Genomic DNA, 19,707 nt, shown 5'->3' with positions numbered 1-19,707 from the left:
CTAGAAAACACCAAATCCATAAAAGCCGAGCTCTGTAGCTGAGCAAACATTCTCTTAGCCTGCACCATGATCCTGTTGGAGCACTCACAGGATTTGAGCAGACTTGATCAAGCCCACATAACTGAAACTGGACTCAGCAAAGCAGCTTTTCATTAGTCTCCTCTAAACATCATATGCTGAAAACAGTGACAGAATTCTACATTTTAAAGACTAGAAAGCAGAGAGACACAAGTATGACAACAGTGTTTGGTTCTGAGTGCCAAACATCTGACACCCACAAAATGTTTGTGAGCCCGGAGCCCTGCCAGGCCAAATCACACAAGATCTCTGCTGTGATGAAAGCCTACAGCTGAGAACCCATTGTATTCATCTGCCCCAACAGAGGATTACATTCAGTTTCATCCTGCTTGAAAAGGAAAGCAAGACCTTAAAATCCTAATAATCCTGTGTCCCATTCAAATCTTTGCTGAGGTTATTACTGTGGGAGATAAAGGGAGAGGCCTGCATTCCTCTTATCTTTTTGAGCAGGGAAAGTGAATTAGGAAGCTAACATGTGTCAGACCCAGTCAGGACGTTCATTTACTTTGCTTCTGGCAGAGGTCTGACACATCATGGTTAAGAAGCCTCCCCTCTTTACATAGTCACGTATTTAAGTTAGCAGCGCAGCCATGAACATAGAAAAAAGCCAGAGTTCTGCACTTACTAAACCCAAGTACAGATAATATTAGTTTTGCAAACATTTAAACATTAAAAGCAACTAAATTTTGATTTAGCCATCAATCAGACTCTTGGGGCCCAAACCTCTCCCATCACCATGTTCTGGTACTACTTTTCTCCATTGCTGAAAGAAGGGTCAAAGTATAGGTTCAGCAGGGACACAGTAACTCCAATTTTGCTTTAAGAATTCAAAGTGCAAAACATGGCTGAGCCACTTGCCAGACCTAGAACAGCATTTTCATCCTCAGTGCACCAAAGAGTTTAATTTGCTACTTTCATGCTTTGCTTTAAGAGGTTTTTCTTTATAGAAACAACTCTTCTCAAAGAGAGAGCAAACCATGAGCAGCATGGCCATGAGGGAACACAGAGGGGGATGAGGAACAAAGGAAGGAGCTGAATTAAAAGCACTAAAGGTGTGATGCAGGGAAGGCAAGGAAAAGCAATTCCTGCCATTTGCAAGCAACTTGAAGGGGTATCAACATTTCATTTAGGTCTAGAACAGAAAGGATATTAGTACAATAACAAATCAATGGAGTCTTTAATTTCCAAAAGAAGGAGACTCTGGAATAAAACTGCAATATCAAACTGACCAGACACCCCCTTCATTAGTAAGATGTTCTGGCTGCAAGAAGCCTATGATCTTTTCCACTCTCAACTCCAGTTGTAAGGGCACAGGAGAGGACACATTGCTCCCAGCCTGGGGCAGCTGGACAATGGCCACAACTGAGTCAACACCCAGTGTATACAGCTCAGGATTTGTCTTTGCAGTGAGACCACACAAAGATGAAGAAGTGTACTCCACTCTCTGTACCCACACAGAGCACCCCCACACAGCAAGGAGAACAACTGCTTCCAAAAAGCCTCTTTAAAATGCCTTTTTTAAACCACCAGTGGCTCAGCAAACTAAAAAAGGAAACAAAAAGAATACCCTAAGCAAAAATTCCCACAAAAATCTTATCTATTAAACAGATATGTACTTCCTGTCCTTGGACATTTATCACATAGATCATCTGTTAAGAAAGCTGAAAATTTCTCTTATTATGATTCTAAACACATCCATTGCCTTGCTACATATCACAGCAGTTTCCTACAGCGAGCAAGTACACCAGGTATTCCATTCATGAGAATCACCTTAAGTATTCATCTCTGTTCACCAGCAATCATGAAATCTGCTCAGTAACCAGGAAACACTCATAAGGAACAATTAATTGCGGGTTTTTTTTAGGAGATGTGTTCCTTGTTTTCCTTACAATTGTGTAAACACAATTGGGTGTAAGGGATGACCCTCATTCTCCCACTTCAACAGATCTCTGCAGCAACCACCACAAGCAAAATCAATTTTGGAGCTCTCCAAAGCTTATCTTCCAATTGCCTACATCTTTTGACATCCTTCAGCAATAGTAAATAAATAATGAAAAGTATGTCTCCAAGATTTCAGCTCTCTTTATCAGACAGATGGAAATCTGATGGTCTGCGCTGGCCTGTGCTGTTTCTCCACCCTTGGAGAGCAGCCTTGCTGCCCAGCACACACCCAGCAACTCAATTAAACTGAACTTATATCCATTTGTGGCTTTGCAGGCAAGTATCTCTCCACAAGCAGCTGTTCCAGCTGTCTCAGGCAGTGAGACCACAGCACAGCATGATCTCCAAGAGGTGTGCCAAGCCTGCTGATAACACTCCCTTGTGGAATATTCAGATCACAGAATATTCTGAGCTGGAAGGGACCCACAAGGAACATCAAGTGCAGCTCTCAAGGACTGAAATCCCAGACCTGAAGAACTCAACAACAAATCTCATTAGTATCTGACTAAGTCTAAAAATGCCGCCCTCAGATTGAATGGGGGGGACTTTGAGTGAAAAATAAATCTGCTGGATTGGGAACACAGGAGATGTGGCCATCTGCTTCAGGCCTTTTCCAGAGAAATACAGCACTCTGATTTTACACCAAACACTGAATTTATGTAAGGTTATAACCCAGCAAGAAACTTGGTAATAGCTGGGATGATCATGGGGCTCAAAACCATTTCATACAATCCAGCTTTAGCTGGTTTCCACTTGAAACCTCAAATCAGCCCGAGCATTATCTAAGGCACTTTGGGTTTGGAGTTCCTTGCCCAGTACTAGTACATTATTATTATTTTCTGAATTATGACAGCACTGAAATTTCCTGATCAAGCTCATGGGCTCCTACATTAGGAAATTTATGAAGATTGGGCAAAATCTGGTCCCCATTCTAAAGAGTGTGCATTCTGATTAAAGAGAAACCTTATAATTTGTAGCACAATCTGCCCTCAGAGAGTCAAAAATAAACCTGATGAACCTAAATTCTTTTTTTCATTTTTCACAGGAGTAGAAAAAAACCTGCCTAATTTGAGCTGGATCCCACTACTCCATTCTAGAGGAGGCAGGGAGAAAGAACTGCTATGGATCTGAACCCTGACTCCATTTCAAGGGTCAGAAATACATGAAAAAAATTCCAAACAGAACAAAAGCCTTTAAGATTTTTAAGCAGTTCATATCTGGCTTTTCTTTCCTCCATGGTTCACTCAAATGCCAGTCTGGTTTTTATGCCAGCAGAAACACCTTTCATCCTTCTCAGCAGTGCCCTCACAACAGGGACTCAATTAGACACAATTGCACCTATTCAGCAAGCTCTTTCCCACACTGCTTTATCATCCTGGAGCTTTTACATGTATTACAGATTGATTTTGCCTGTGGTCCACCCCAAGAAATGAGATCATCCATCCTGTACCAAACTGCTGCACCTCCAGCTTGCTACCTAACCTACCTCTAAGACCTCTGCCCTTTATTACGTAAAACCACAGCAGCTGAGGTGATATCTGCTGATTTGTGGCTCCAAATTTATGTCAGATGGAGGATGTCAGTAAAATGTCCTCAATGACAGATTTCACTGCCAGACTCAGCCCATAAAAGCTGAATTTGTTGGCCTTCTGTGCTCTTAGAAAGTCATTCTATTTACCCAGGCTCTTCCTGAAAGGATGGGTGGGGTGAGGATGGACTTTGTTAAAATACCCACTGGGGAGTGCTCTTTGTGCCACTGTTGACATTCAGCCCCATTTTATTTATGATGAAATATGTTTTTAGACTTTTTATTGTTTGCTTAATTTGTGTTGTGATAGGCACACTTCAAAACCTGAATATAAACAACTGATCAATCTTCGCCTCAAAATAAAAAATAAAACCATAACAAGGGCACATGCTTCCACAGAGGGCTGTGCCTCTCTCTTTCAGGCTCTGCGTGTCAATCTCAGCTGTATTTCATTCAAGTCATACCTAAAAATGTGCTGAATGGTGGGGGGGCAGTTGTGGGTAAAACTGTTTTTCCTAATCATCCCTCCATTATTCAGGGAGAGCTGCCAGAATTCTGCTCAGACCTGCTCAAGAAGATTCATTTTTTTATGGGGGAACGAGCAGAATTTCAGTTCAAAATGTTCATGCTTTAAAAAGATGTAGTGAGTGAAAACAGGAGATTATGGTGGAGACATGCAGACATGCCACCACAGTTCTCAGTCCAATGTTGTGCATGAATGATGCTATTAACACCCATATTTTTCACATTTTTCTCAATTTGACATGCCCCATTTTTTTTTTTCCCACATTGAATGTAGGAGAGACAAGTGAATAAAATTAACCAATGGCTGGGAATTAAACCCAGACAAATTAAAACTGGAAATTAAGCACATGTTTCAAACAGTGAGGATAATTACACACACAAGAAATGATGGAACATCCATATCTTGCATCTCTGCATTAAGATGGATGCCTTTTTGGAAGTTATACTACAAAATAATACTGATTTTTGCGTTCATTGTAGATAGCTTGGTGAAATTCCACTAACACCTATGTATAGGAAGTTAGAATAGATTATATGGTGGCACCTGCTGGACTTAAACACTACAGCCTTCCATTTACAAACACTTCATGTTTCTCATTTTGCCCACAATTTATCTTTGTCTCAGAAGTACTTTTACTCTGTTTATCCATCCATTCTACACAAGTACACAGCCTGTTCTTCTGAGCAGGCAAATTACGCAGATATGCCCACAGCTCTTAGGCCAAAACAGACACTGGTGCACGTTTCAGTGTATTATGTTCTCATATTCAATTTTCATACTGTGTTCCTAATACACTTTCTTCTTTTTCATAGCTCCAAAGACTTCAAGGATTATTGGTTTTTTCTTATCAAATATGTTTTCAGAAGAACATTTTTTCTGTCAGACGTGGCATCCTTAATTTCCTACTATACCTTTAGAAGCATTTCTTCTACCATAATCCTTGATCTAAAATACCTAAAAGGCTAAAACTTTTGGCCATTTTAACAGCAGTTTTTTTGTTTCAGCTGAGCAAAACCTTTGGATTATTTACTTTGGTTAGGGAGTTGGCTAAGAGGTTGTTATTTTGTTTACATGACAAAACAGTTAAGCATGGGAAAGTAAAGGTCTTCTGAGAGTTTCAGTTTGTGACTTTTTTTTTTGGTTTCTTTTTTTGATGTTTTTGACATTTAGATTTTTTTAACAGGTAAGGAAAGAGTAGGTAAATTCATCTCTCTAACAGTGTGATTCTGAAATCCAGGGTGCAAGCCATCCACATTGAAGAATGAAAGATAAAAGTGACATGCAAAGCAGAAACCACAAGGAAAAAGGACTCCATAGGGACAACAAAAATCCTTGGTGATTATCAAATAATTAATGCCAAAACCATCCAGAGATTTGATTGCTTTGCTGGAGATGCTGCTGAAGCCTCCAGGAAAGTCCCTGGCTTCTCAAATTACTGGTTCCCATTGAAAATGCAAATTTCAGTTTTGTAGATGTCCAAGATTTCCAATGCCCAGTCTTTTTTCCTTTTTCCTGCTCGTAACAGCAGAGTCCCTTTGGTTTTAGACTCAAGCCCTAAACCTGGGCCTCGCAGTTAGATCCATCTGTACCACCACAGCATCTCTCTGCACAAAGGCAGAATGACTCATGCACCAGCCTATTTTTCTTTTTTCTTTTTTTTCCTCCCTTTCCTCATGGCTTAAAACTGATGATCTGTTTCATAATATGAAATGCAAGCAGATTCTGCAACCACAGCCACATAGCTCTGGTAAATTGCCTCTGAGCACCTCAGCATAAATCCAACACAGGGCTGCAAACATGAAGGGTAAAACCCTTCTGTTACCGAAACAATGTCAAATTTGCCTCCAACGTATATTATATTTAGATAAAAGTGCTTGCTGGAAATGTACCAGGGGGAAAGCACATAATTCTCTCAATATGTGAAGCCTAATGCTCTGCAGTTTTACTACATAACAATAGACATGGCATTGACCTGCCAGTGAGCAGAGCAGCGTATCCAATCTGTTCTAATTTAGAAGTTTCACATGGAAAAAAAAAAGAAAACAGAATAAAAAAAAAAATGAAGCAGAAAACAATAATTGGCCTTCTACCTGATAATTTTTTACTGTTTTCCTTGAAGCTTGGTGGAGTTCACCCAGATCTCTGTTTCCCTGGCATATGCAAACATGCATAAAAAGTGTACAAAACAAGCTTGCTTTTCCAAATGTGGAGAAAGTGGGAGCAAATCCCAATCAGTGTGCATACCACTGTGGTTAATGTGGTATTTGTTGACTCTGGAGCAAATTGCTTGCTGCCACCACCTCCAGCTTTTAGTGCTTTATTGCATATATAATCCAAAATAATTTATGCCACAGCCTTACCCAGTAAGTAATATTTCAGGCACATGACTTGAGAACAATGGGCATCTTGCCTAGCTGAGGCATAAGTCAGGCTTTACAGGATTTGCCCTAGAATGCACAATCCACAATTTCTACAAAGACAAATAAGAAGTTTTCTTTCTTGTGGTTTTGGGCTGCTATATTTAATATGTCTTTCAAGGCAGTTTTATATGTCAAATTGCTAGCTTACTGATTGCATCCAAAATCAAGACCTAACTCAATGTGCAGTTTAGCCCAGTAGCTGCAGCACGCAATATTTTTTGAAAAAAATGTAGTTTCAACTTTAAAAAAAAATGTTTCTGGTGTGGTCTTTTTGTTTTGTTTTTATTTCAAAGCTGCATCCTCAGAAATTAGCAAACAAGAACAAACTGATGATTTCAGGAAAGCACAAACTGAATTTACAATAAATCATTTATGAATTCCTGACCTGGAAACCCAGCCTTCAATTTCATCTGCTCATCTACTTTCACCCTGTTTACCAGCTTTGGAGGCTTCTTTAATGCAGCACTCTAGGAAATAAAGGGCCTCTTAACAAACCAACAATTCCACTTCATTTCCTCCACAAAGATCAACAGGATTGCTGCATTTTAAGAGTGCTGTATTTTAAAGGGAAATGCAGGACCACGAGGATAAGGTTTCATAAACACAAAGCTTCTTTAATTTCAACCTGCTCTTGCTCCACTGAATATCATGCAAGGACAAAGAGACTAACAAAGTTAACTCAGAGAACCACCTATTTAAGGAATGACACATTAATATCCAAACCAATCTCAGTCACACACCCTAACCCTCCATCACCCTGCCCAATCTACTCACAATCAACTCCCAGCATATATTCATTCACCATCCACCCAGACAAAACAAGAGATTTGTGAAACTGGAGATGGAACAAGGCTTTGGTTTTCAGAAATGAGAAATTTCTGAGCAGAATTGCCTTTTGCACTCCTGCAGTTTCTTCTCTTTGCAGGGTATAATGAAGGACCAGGACTCTACAGTGGGTGAGTGCTGAAAGGAAGAAAATTCCCAGCATACCATACCATGGATTGATATCAAGGACAATGCCCACCAGTAGTGCTGGAGCCACCCTGGAAGGAGTTTTTTCATCTATCACTGAAATGCTGCCATGCCTGGGGTGGATCAGGTTGTGGATGGCTTCATACCCAAACCAGAGGTCTCTGATTTAGGGCTGACCCTGAAATTCATGCTGGATTTGGGACAGAGGTACTAAGTGGGGCAGGAAGGAGGAATGTGGAAGCAGGAATAGTAGACTAGGTCTGTAGCACAGGAAAAAGAAATGCCCCTGGACTGTGGGAAGGGAGAGAGGAGACAGACCACAGCAAATGGATGAGGAGCCTCCATCCCTGCAGCGGGGGATGGAGAACATCGATAGAGAAATACTGAGAGAACAGGGAAAAGGGAAACAGGTCCTTCCAGGAATAGCAAGGACAGGGCAAATGGCTGTCACCAACACCCAACCAGCTCCAGAGGGCTGTCCAGGGCCTGGAAAACCACAGCCATGACTGATGGAAGGGAAACCGTAACATAGCAGGTTGTGACTACCCAGGTTATACATCACTCAGTAACCTCCGAAGTGTTCTGTGGTCCGAAACACCTACAAACAGCCAGAGCCCAGCATTTCTGTTGCTTGCTCCATTGAAGGTATGGGTGTTAGCATTAGTCTGGTCTCTGTGAAGCGTCAAAACTGCTCAGTCTTTCCCAGGGGACTAGAGATTGTCATTAAATGACTATTGCTCAGAGCCAGGCAGGTCCCCAAGGATGTCTGCTGCAGCTTTCAGAAATACAGCAAACACTGTGCTGACCAGCCAAGTACAAGGCATGTACAGGGAGTCTGGAAAAATACTTTTACCAGATAATTCCTCAGATAATAATAGAATAATCTTTTTTTATCCACTCTTCCCAGCACAAAATATGCACTAGAAGGACACAGCCTGAACATAGCACAGCAGACTATTGAAACAAATGCCACAAACAGGAGAGCAGACAAAATGCAAGGCCAGAACATGCACCAAAACAGAGCAGACTGTGAACCCTTATGCTAACTGAAATAAACCACTTGAGGGGAAATATGGCATTACAAATACATCCAGTGCTGCAGCATGTGGTGAGTAGAAAAAATAATTAATGAAAAACATTTTCTGGTACTGATTCCCCACGCACACAACTCACGGATGCTGTGCAGGTGTGGATTTTGTTTCAAGGGAAATTCATGGCTGTTTGCTTTTAGCATAGGCAAGCATCTCTCTCTTTCTGAGGTGTTTAAGAAGCCTACTGTCAACAGCCAAGGTGATTAGGAGACCCTTTAAGTGAGGCAGCAGAGGAATTATTAGTGCAGATCCTGTCATTTGCTAACGGGATTAGGGGCAGACGCATTCCATGAATCCCTGTGAAAGCTAATCCTGATGTGTCTTTCACCTCCATGAAAGGTAAAAAACTCTTCCATAAAACAGGTCTGTACACATCTGCAGGGTCACGTACAGCACTTTGAACAGCACACTAATGGTACAACAATTTGCAGACATCGTATAACAGCACTGTGCAAATTAAACAGCTGGAGGTTTGAAATGCAGCCATTGTAACTACACCCACACAAACACAATAAAATATCCTGCCTTCATCCTTTCAATTAGTTTTCCCTTAGATGTGCTTGTTCTTCTCATATTGCTTCCCTGGAATACTTATTCCAGAGATGTTACTCATAAGAAATTACCAAGCTCAGTACTGGAGATTCTGTCTGGAAAGCTGACTGAGCTCATGAGAGCTGATTAATCACACTGCAAATACAAATCCAAAAGCCACTGTTCTTTAAAAAGGGGGGGAGAGGGACAACAGAACTCCAGCATCCAACAAAAACCTCTTCCATTTAAAAGCGACACTAACAAATTATCCACCATTTATAAGCTGTTCACAGAAGTGTCCAGATAAAAACCAGACATCACTAGAAAAGAACAATTTGCTTGCCCTAAAAGTGCCCACAGCCTGGAGACTTCCAAAGGGACATAGGCAGCTGTAAAGAGGCACCTAAAACAGAGAAACTGCCCTGTGGGGATATAGGGACAGGGTACAATATTCAGTGTGATTTCAAACCACAGCAGTTATTATGGCACCCTTGTTGGTGCTGCTGCTGCTAATTTCAGTTTCATTCTGGAACAGCAGCTCCATACAGGAAGTCAGCCAGTAATTGTAATATTTTCAATAGCCAGTCAGTTGCAAAATGCTTTACACAGGTGAGCAACAAGACAGGAAGGACAGCAAGGAGCTGCTGTGATAAGAAAGCAATGCAGCCCCTGGAAACAGACTGCAAGGGCTGCCAAAAGAGGATCTGATCCCAAAGGTGAGAGGAGACAAGCCCTGATTGCAACCAGTTTCCATCATCAAGAAGCAAAGCTGTCTAACAGATTCAACTGACATTTTTACAGAGAGGGCCATCAAAAAATTCATCATTAAATGTACACACCCACAGATGTTTAAGCCAAGGCTTCTGGTATAATCCACTAGATTCCAGAAGTGAATGCAGACTGATGGCTATTTCCCCCTTGTTATTATACTAGTTCTTGGCACTGGTTAAATTCTTTCCATCAAAAGATCTCAAGATGTTTTACAAATGTTGAGCAATCCTTGCAACCCTTCTGACTTCTGCGTGATGAGTACCATGGCTGTTATAATGCCAGTTTGTGGAATGGAAAAACAGATCTATAGATGAACATACTACTTCTAGTCTAAACACAGCAGATTTGGTTTTCTGTTGGCTGCACTACTTCACACCTGCTCCAAAAACCTGTTGACGCTCCAAGGAGCTCTTCCAGCAATTTCTGAAGGGACTTGTTGTGGGTATGTGGGCTCCTTCCTCCCAGTCCCATCCCCAACAGCTGCACTGTGCTGACTTCCACTGCTGCTCTGACAGAAATCATCCTGAGATAGACATTATCAGGATACCCATGTCCTGATCATGTCAGTGAAAGCCACTGACAGAATTACCCTGAGATGCCTTTTTCTGGCATACTGAACAAAGAGACATGCTCCCCTGAGCTCTCTCTGATCAAGTGATGGCCTTGCTCTCCTCTACATTTTAAATAAAGCCTTCTGTTGCTCATTTCCAAGGTATTTCCAAGTCAGTAGTCTACATTTTTAAAAACATAGTTGTGCCTGCTGGGAAATAGGAAAGGAAGGGCCAAAAGCAAGTTTAATCCAGGGGTTCTTGTGGCCTTGTCACTGCAAAAGCACCTCAGACTTTTCACAGGGGTCAGCAGGGCTCAACACAGTCTGGAACCTTCTGAAGCAGTTGGTTTTGAACTGAGATACACTTAAATGCCTGAAAGTATGAAAGAAATTGGATCATCATTGGGAAACAAGGAGTGGAAACAAGGTGTGGCCTGCTGCCACACCCTTCTGCTTCTCAAGCTTCCACAGCTACAGAAAGCTCAGCAGAACTTGGTGAGGCAGGACTCCCAAAAGCTGATGGAATGAGAAAAACCAGAGAGGTTTTAGTCCTAGAGAAACTGCAGGAAGTCACATGGGAATGCTTCTGTGCATTTCCACAGCTCTCAGTGCTCCCTCTTTGGTCCCACAGGGGAGATGGGACTGACCGGAATTCCAGCCAACCCTTCCAACCCAGCTCTTGCAGGACTTGGTCTGGATTCAAAGTCAAAACTTCTCTCCTCTCACCTGGACGGCAAGACAGAGTGTTTTGGGGTGTCACTGAGACTTCTGCCACATTTGCACAGCAGATGGATCCCCAGAAATAACACCAGAGAGCAGACTTTACACTTGATCCAGCCATGCACTGCTCATCCAAGTGTTCTCTGCCCAGCAATCCATTGTAGCCATTCACAGACACACACCAAGGCCATTGCAAGGGAGGTGCAATTCCATCTGTCCTTTTATCAAAGTTCTCACTGAATTTGAGTCATGCAGCCTGAAAGGCACTGGGAGGGGCCAAACCCCAAGAACTGGACAGTAAATTCACATTTAATATACTTTTGTGAAAGTACAACATTTGTAAAGCAAGGATTTGGCAACCTAAAATGACAAATACCTGGCACAACATAGAATTAGGACAAGTGTAAGAGAATTTGAATTCCTACTCACACAGAGTAGGAATTCAACATTTCAAGTTGAAATGTTACCACATTTCAACTGAGATTACTGAGTAAACAAGAACATGGTCGTTATCTATCTGAAGCAGATAACCTCTAGCAGCTACAAGGTAACAAAAAGGTCTAGGGATCAGCAATACTCTAAATTGAAAAAGTTAAGACTACTCTTAGTTCACGCTATTAATTCTTAATTAATTTGATTCTTAATTCAAGCTATCTTAATTCTGCCAATGAGGTGCTCCTGGATGTACTTAGGGGTGTTTCTGCCAGCTCAAGATGAGCAAGAGACAAAGTGCCAGTGTTGGTGCACAGCTATAATCACCCACAAACAGGTTTTCAGGACATTTGACCAAAGTTTGCTCAAAATACCACCACCCAAAATTGTTCAGAGGCAATAAACATAGGGCTGGGTGAGAGACACTGTCTCCAACCTCAGCACTTCACAGGGTGTTGGGTGAGTTTGAAAGACAGAGAAGAATCCAGGAATTCGGGTAATTAACCCCATGGCTTTCCCAAAATGCCAAAGGACCAAATGCAGCTCTTAGAGATGCAAGAAAGGAATATTTGTTCTCAGCTGAATGGGCTGCAAATTATCACTAAAGCACATGCAGTCAGTGGGAAGATTTCACAGCCATATAGATAAGGACTATGGGAACACCAAGATAGCTCTGCTACAATGTCAAGAGAGTTTTGTGAGTTTGGTAAGCCTTGAGTAAAAGTTATGTTTTCAGAGAACAACAAAACTGCTTTGCTACAGACTTTATGGCAAATTTAACAGAGGAGCAAGGAGGACGTTAGTCCTCAAACTTCATCTTTCTAAGCAAAGTAAAAATTTAGCTGGTTTTGGAAACAGATGTGGCCTCTGCTAATGAGGCTTTTGGGCTTTTTGCAATCCTGAGAAAGAAAACTGCTGACATGATGTGTCTGACCACTCCTGTTCCAGGAGGAGGGAGATGACTAAGGCCAAGATGCACAACACCATCTTACACACCCAGAGCACATGCCAGTGATTTTCCTCTTGCAGGACAACAGAATCCTAAAAAAACCCTCAGGCTTCACAGAGGAAAGATGAGTGTTACACAGAACACACACCCTGATTTAAAAATAGAATTCTTCTTTTATAGACATCAGTGTGCAAGAGAATACAGTGAGGTTGGAACACATTTCATTTGGGTTTTGCAAAATAATCAAATAAACACTATCAAGAGATGACTGAAAGGAAAAATTTAAAAAAGGGGAGAAAGGAAACACATGATAATGGAGAATGCCACTGTAGCTCATGGGAGCTAGAAAGCCAGGAACAACCTGAAAATGACCCAAGAGACTGCACAGGTTCCATCATGGCCATGTCAGTGAACATGTAGCACATGATGATAGTAGCACGCATCATTGAGTCACAAACTCCACTAAATCAGGTACAACAAAAGAAGTACAAACAAACAAGCAAAAACCAACTCAAAACAACAACAAAAAAAACCCCAAACAACAAAAATGCATGGTAAGGAAGAAGCCAGGACACCAACAGTTGTGATGTTAAAAGGTATTTCTGTAATCACACTGCAGCAACTCCAGTGCTGAACGAATTGCAGATGCAATCTGGCAAGCCAAAAAAATCTCCTGTTCAGAAACATGTAATATATTTTTATGCTTAAAAAGGCCTGTGGGCAATTTGGCTTCAGCAAACCAAACAGAAGCCAGAATTTTACATCCTGTACTGTCAAATGCATTGGTCTCAAGGACACACCTCTAGGACAGGCCTCCACATTTCCAGAAGAATCGTGGGAAGAAAAACAAATGCACATGGATGGCTTCTCCAGGAGCTTTTTTCTCAATTTTTTTAAATACATAGTGCACAATTTAGGAGATATTTCTCAATAATGTTCAGTCTGGAACCAAAATCATCTTTTATTTTTTTGTTCTGTAATACAGCAACATTTGCCTTGAAGACCTGTAGCAGGACCAGATCCTGCTAAAGAGAGGTATAAAGCAGATTGAAAGTGATCTGAAAAAGAGTCAGAGTTCAGAGTGAAACTTCTTGCAGAGAGTTATTCCTCTCCAATTGGTAGGTGAGATTCTGCTGGAGCCAGTCTTGCTCATGAGAAACTCAATATTTCTCACTGTTGCTTAGTCAAGGTATGTGGAAAAGTGATGGATGGAAATTAATAAAGAAGACAAAGTTAGCCAAGTCTCTGATCTTCCAGAGAAATGCTGGCTGGTGAAGGGTCTGAATACAAATAAGCATCTTGCAAAAATAAAACCCCAAACCCTACCAATCCCACCCCCAAATTTGTTTATTAAGCTTTTGGGAGTAGCCCACACCTAATGGTGTATCTGTATATTTGGCTTAATGTGAACTGGTACCTCCAACCCCTGCTAATAAAGCTGTTTATTTTCCTTTTCTGCTTTATTATCATCAATTTGTCTTTCACATCCTTTCCATACAGTAAGCTAACCTCAATTATGCCAGGATACGTACACTAGGATTACTATGGTGGGAAGCAGAGGAAAAAAATGGCTTCACAAGTGATTCCAGCAAATGTACAGTATTCAGAAGAAAATAAGCAAAAGAGTGAGAGAAAACTGGGTATTAGTGATTAAGTTAACCATTATACCTCCTACAATGAAAGAAACACCAGAGCACCAGGTGGAAAGGGGGCAGCCACTTTACATCAGTTTCAGTCTCCTGCAGCACAAAGTGAATTTAATGGCTTAGTATTCTTTTTCCAAGAGACAAACAGACTGAGGAACAAAAAACCCAAAACTCCAGCTTCTGCCCTCATTTGAAACTTTGTTCACCATAATTCAGCCTAAAAGTCAAGGAAATACATTGAGTTCAGATGTGAAGCCTGTACTTAAGCCTGGGATGTGCTGCTCATCTCTGGAATTCAATATGCACATCCAAAGCAATTGGAAGGAAAAAACAGATGAGCCATCAGCTAAATCTTGTAGCTAGTACTTTGCTTCAATAGTGGGTTTTGGAGAAGAGAGAAATTGCATTGAAATACTTTGGAGTACAGTGTGATTTTTCTGACAGCTTCACAAACTGTTTAAATGCTTTAGAGGTAAAAAAAAAAAAAAAAAAAAAAAGCCCACATGGAAAAGAGTTTTCCAAAGTGCTTGCTGTTCCCCAAAAAGGTGATTACAGCATTGCACTGCTGGACTCACAAAAACGCCTCGTTACCACATCCAGCTTGAGTGTCAGGGTGAGACTGCACAGCAGCAGCTGAGCACTCGTGAAAAGGAGAAGGAAAAGGGGAGGGCAAGGCAAAAGGGGGAGCGGGGGAAGCCCTCCCTGCCTGCCCTGCAAAGGATTTGAGCTGCAGAAAAGAGGAACCGTGTCAGCAAATGCCAAACCAATGCGGTACCTGCCAAACCGCACCTTATCCCTCTCAATCAGCAAAAAAAAAAAATCATCCACTGCCTGATTTCTCTTACCTCACCAATAAAGGGATGGTTTTTTCCCTTATTAGGACAGTCTCCATGCTGTAAAATTCCGGCTCTAATAAGTGCCTTTAACAATATGTGCTGCACATCAGCACAAAAAGAAAGCAGCGAATAAAAGGAAAGCACAGAAGGAGAATAAAAGGGCTGAGTCCTAAATTAAAAAGGACAGCATCAGCTTAGCTTGGGCTCCAAAATTTGATCATAGATTTTATGAAATGGGGAATTAAAATTGGAATGGATAAATGTATGAAGGCTAACATTATACAGATTATAATTATAAACTTGGCTCTGCAGCCACTTATACATGCAAGCTGCCTTACTGAACTCAAGGAGACTTTTTCACCACATTTAAGAGCTTACACATCCCAAAATATAAATCAAATAGTCAGTACATGAAAATAGTGCAATAAAGGGTTTTTCAAATGTTTTGGGGTTTTTTAACCAAGTAAAATGTGGATAGAGTGAAAAGTTACAGTAAGTTGAGCCTCTATGTTTCAATTATTTCAATGACTGATGGAAGTGTTTTTCTTGGTTACATTTTTAAGCATTGGATTTAATTTACTGGGCATAATTGACTTCATCTGCTTTATATGGAAATACGTACGTATATATGAACTGAGAAGCAAAGAGGGCCTAAATTAATCACCAGAGAATTTCCCTGAGTTTTTCCTGATTTACTCTGAATTGGGAAGAGGGTGGATGGGCAGCGCAGGTTTGGCAGGAAGGGGGAAGGCAGGGGTATGAAGAAGCAGGATAAAGCTCTAACACCCCCATCCTGCACTGGTTGAACACCTATGCCAACAGTGTGGCTGTGGAGGAGCTATCTGGATTAAAGATCTGCACTAACAATGAATTTTCTAGTTTTGCTGAAGCAGAAGCAAAAACCCTTGTCAGAGTGAAGTGATATGGAAAATGTTCAGGGCTGTTTTTTTTTTTTTTAATTCAGCCTGGAACAGGAAAGTAAATCTTTCATGTAAGTTTTCTTTCTTTTTACTTTTCTCTTTGAAAGGTAGGTGAATTGGAATCAAAAGATTTTCAAAACTCAGAAATTTATATTTACAAAAACTCACTAATTTCTTATGTAGAAAGCGTAGGAAAAAAACTTAAAAATAAAGTATTTCCTATTCTTTTAATTTAGACAAAGCCAATTTCAGAAACCTGACATGAACTCATAACCAGCTCTGCTCTGCACCATTCTGAAAGAGTTCCAGCCAAAACTCTCCCATATTTCTTAGGTTTTACTAAATTTACCTTTCATCAGAAGCAGTTCTCACAGCTCATTTGAGGCATTTGGATTCACAGCAGGTTCCTGGCCTGAACCAAGGCTTGCACAGGGGAGAGAATTTAGCTCAGAATTTTTATAAAACTCTTCCCAGTCACTTGTTCTCTGACAAAACTTTAGACGCTTGATGCTCACAGTCTCAAATTGAGACTGGGGTGGATGCTCCCAACTCCACTCCAGCTTTGTGCTCCTGAGAGCTTTTCTTATGCTGAAAACAACATCTTTCACTGAGGTTTCCCTATAGACCTGTCCTTTCTGTGCCACAGAAATTCCCACTCAAAAATGTTTCAGTTCTTCATGTAGACTTGTCCCTGCTGGGGAAGAGCCACTTTCAGAAATTGAGACTGGGATTCTTTGCTTCCAAACCAGAAAAATAACCTCACTATGGGCAAACATCTTCATATATCTTGTCTGTAGTTATGTCCTTCTTGTATTACCTCAGCAGTGTAAAAAGTCTTTTACAAATTAAGGATCCAGGCCTTTGCCCACTGAGGAACAGGGATGAGGAGCATGGTCAAAAGAGAAGAACAGAAGAAGAAAGCTTCAAGTTAAAATTAACAGCATCAATTTTTGGAGCAGAATTAACCAGACAGCACAGTGCCACCAACACCACTGCTATCTGTGGAGGAGTCCTCTTACACCCCTCTCCTCTCCTAAAAAAATAGCTGAAATCAGTCTTGAGCATCCAGCCAAGATACAGAAAAGATAACCTACAATACAAAGAAAATTCTGCAAAAAACTGAGCTTCCAACAACCAAACTGAAGTTTGAACAGAAGTTATCATTTGCTGGAAGAAAATATTCTACCTGTTGGCAAAGAGAACTTCTGTTTTCTCTAGGAAGTTGCACAGTAAACACTTTAGTGTCCAGCACAGCGAGCCAAGACAATCCCTATACATTCATTAAACAGACTTCATGTTTACAGGCCAACCAGAATTTCTTGGCTCCACGGAGAGCTTCTGCTTTTAATTTCTAGTGTATCAAATGCTAACAGGATTATATTCAGCAATTACAGAATTTTCTACAAATACCACGAGTCCACTGAAAGCACAGAAAATATCTTTAAGCGACGCAGATGAAATGATCATATAAAGGGGCCATTAGAGGACATTTGCAAGAAGTTAACAATCACATTGTACCTCATTCAAAATAATGCAATAACAGCCTCCTCCTTTTCCCTGGAGAGTCTCCAGAGAGTGAACTTATAAGGATTTTAATATTCCTTTTCTTTTCCCCTGCAATGAGAAGCCACGAGCCCTTGGAATGATTACGTTATGCCTCAGCCTGGGAAGGGCAGTATTTCATCATGTATTTATTTCTCTGAGCAATGCTTTGAAGAAACCTTTGTGGGTAATGCTAAAGGTGTCTTCCCTCTTTTGGCCTGAGGTCATGGAGATGTTTGTTACAAGGAAATAAATCAGTTTCCAAGTTCTGGCCACACATTTGATTTCTCTTCAGAGTCCTTGCCAAAGAGAACTTTGCTTTTCTTCCCCAAGCATGCTCCTGTGAGTCTTGACAAAAGAAACCCATGTCTGGTTTTCAAGGTGTGTCTGCTTTTGTTAGAAGCTGTTACAGGACCCAGGACTCTCAAAATGCAGCAAAACAACACTACAGTAGCTACCCATACTTCAAGAGAAAAGGATTGTTTTCACTAAGGAGGAATTTCACTGATTATAGTGAACTCACTTCACACTCAAGCTAAGGCTTTGCTCCCAGCTTTTACTCCCCCAAAACATCAGATATGCCAAGTATAAAGGCAGCACACTGCTGGTTCCCTCTCCTGCCCAAAAGGGACTGGAGGAGAATATCTCCCAGCAAGGATATCCAGTGGTCCCCAGTATTTTAAACAAAACAGCCAGACCCTCACACCTCATTAAACCAGGTCCAGCACAGACTAGAAAGGATCTCAAGGTCACCTCAGAGGTCCAGCCTGGACTCAGGGCCAGCTCCCCACATCAGGTATCACAAGGCAATTATATAATTATACATGATTTTATATATATATATAATCATGATTACATAATCACTAAAGTGTCCAAATCTCATCCATTTTGCCCTTTCCCCTCCCTTGCTTTCCCCTTGCAGTGAGTACAGAGAAATTGGTTCTCCCTGTTCCCATACAGAACTATGGGAGGGCTGGCTACTGTGGCTTGTGGCTGTGTTTCACCACAGAATACCACACAAAAAAATGCCATCTGACATGCCCTTAGTTAAATCATTATTTATTACCCAGTTTCTGAAATCACAAGGAAGGATTTCAGATTCCTGGAAGGGACTTCTTGGAGGGGCTGAGTTTCGGAAATCCCTGAGCTCCCTCTCCCTCCAAGAGCACAGGATTTCATCCTGGAAACTCCAAAAACAGGCATAGAAATCCCAGTTGCTCTTCAAAACCTCTCCCAAGCTTTAAACCAAACCCTTATATAAATCACAGCAATTTAGAAACATAGCAGTGCCCTGTTTCCTACCCATCAACTCATAAAGCAGACCAACAAAACAATACAGGACAGGAATAAAGCAAATTATATTACTGGCAATGTTACACAGGCTAATTGATTTTCTCCTCTTGCTTTTCCTTCCACATTCAGGCATGAATGTGCCATGAGGACTGTATTTACTCAGTGAATTAAGCAATCTGAGTTACGTGAAAGCTTTCACACTAACTATGAAACTTCTGCAAACTTCCCACCAACAGAACTCCAACTAGCAGCCAGTTCTCTTACCTGCAATCCAGGTAAAAGAAATGCATGAATACAAAGATTTTAGACAACAGAGCACAATATAGCAAAAAAGAAGTAAAATAACCCATCTGTTGCTTATTTCCCAGTTCAGCCAGGTTCCCAGCTGTTCTGTTCCCCTTGCCATTTGCACCACCCCAGCACCAAAAGGCTGAATCCATACAGATATAACACACTGGCCACTCACTTGGAAAGGCTGGACAAGTTCTGCCTGCAGTGTGATCTGCTGATCATGTCTGCAGAGGATGAATCAGTGCAAGCTGCTGGCAGCTCCAGGGAGCAAATGGACGGATGATCAGGGCGTGGAATGAGATAATAAAAATGCCATTATCCTTTCAGGCATGTGAGGCTCATTGGATGCTCTTTCCAGCCCACAGGTTAACCATTTGGTTGGTGCTGCAGCTCCTGGAATGACACTCTGTATTTGCCTGTTGTCAAGCTCATTATCTCTCTCATATCCCCCTCCCCTCTGCTCTGTGATCCTATGATTATTTTTTTTACTGTATTTTCTCTAATAGATCCTCCTCCTCATTTCTGGGCCCCCAGTTACAGAAATTCCTGCAGATTCCCCAGCTGCTCAAGCTGCCTGACAAACCCTTGCTTCCCAAACAAGAAGGGATTCTGTTCAGGCAGCTCATCCGAGCAGCTCAGCACTGCACAGAGGTGTTTTTACAAGCGCTTG

General features: G+C 41.3%; 1 protein-coding gene across 8 annotated transcripts in view; it reads right to left on the bottom strand.

The window, feature by feature from the left end:
* Positions 1–19,707, bottom strand: part of CALD1 (caldesmon 1) — a 204,827-nt gene that overhangs the window by 26,317 nt on the left and 158,803 nt on the right. The window contains exon 1 of one of the 8 annotated variants that reach the window (XM_059471655.1): positions 19,213–19,440. The exons of the other annotated variants lie outside the window; for them this stretch is intronic. Within the exon in view, the coding sequence (XP_059327638.1) occupies positions 19,213–19,259 (47 nt within the window). The 5' untranslated portion in view covers positions 19,260–19,440. Of the gene's footprint in view, positions 1–19,212; positions 19,441–19,707 lie in introns of those variants that run through there. 8 annotated transcript variants of the gene reach the window in all.

Source organism: Ammospiza nelsoni, chromosome 5 (assembly GCF_027579445.1).
Source record: "Ammospiza nelsoni isolate bAmmNel1 chromosome 5, bAmmNel1.pri, whole genome shotgun sequence".
In the NCBI taxonomy this organism is placed as follows: domain Eukaryota; kingdom Metazoa; phylum Chordata; class Aves; order Passeriformes; family Passerellidae; genus Ammospiza; species Ammospiza nelsoni.
The sequence above is the reverse complement of the archived record's forward strand: the minus strand, read 5'-3'. Positions and strand labels throughout refer to the sequence as shown.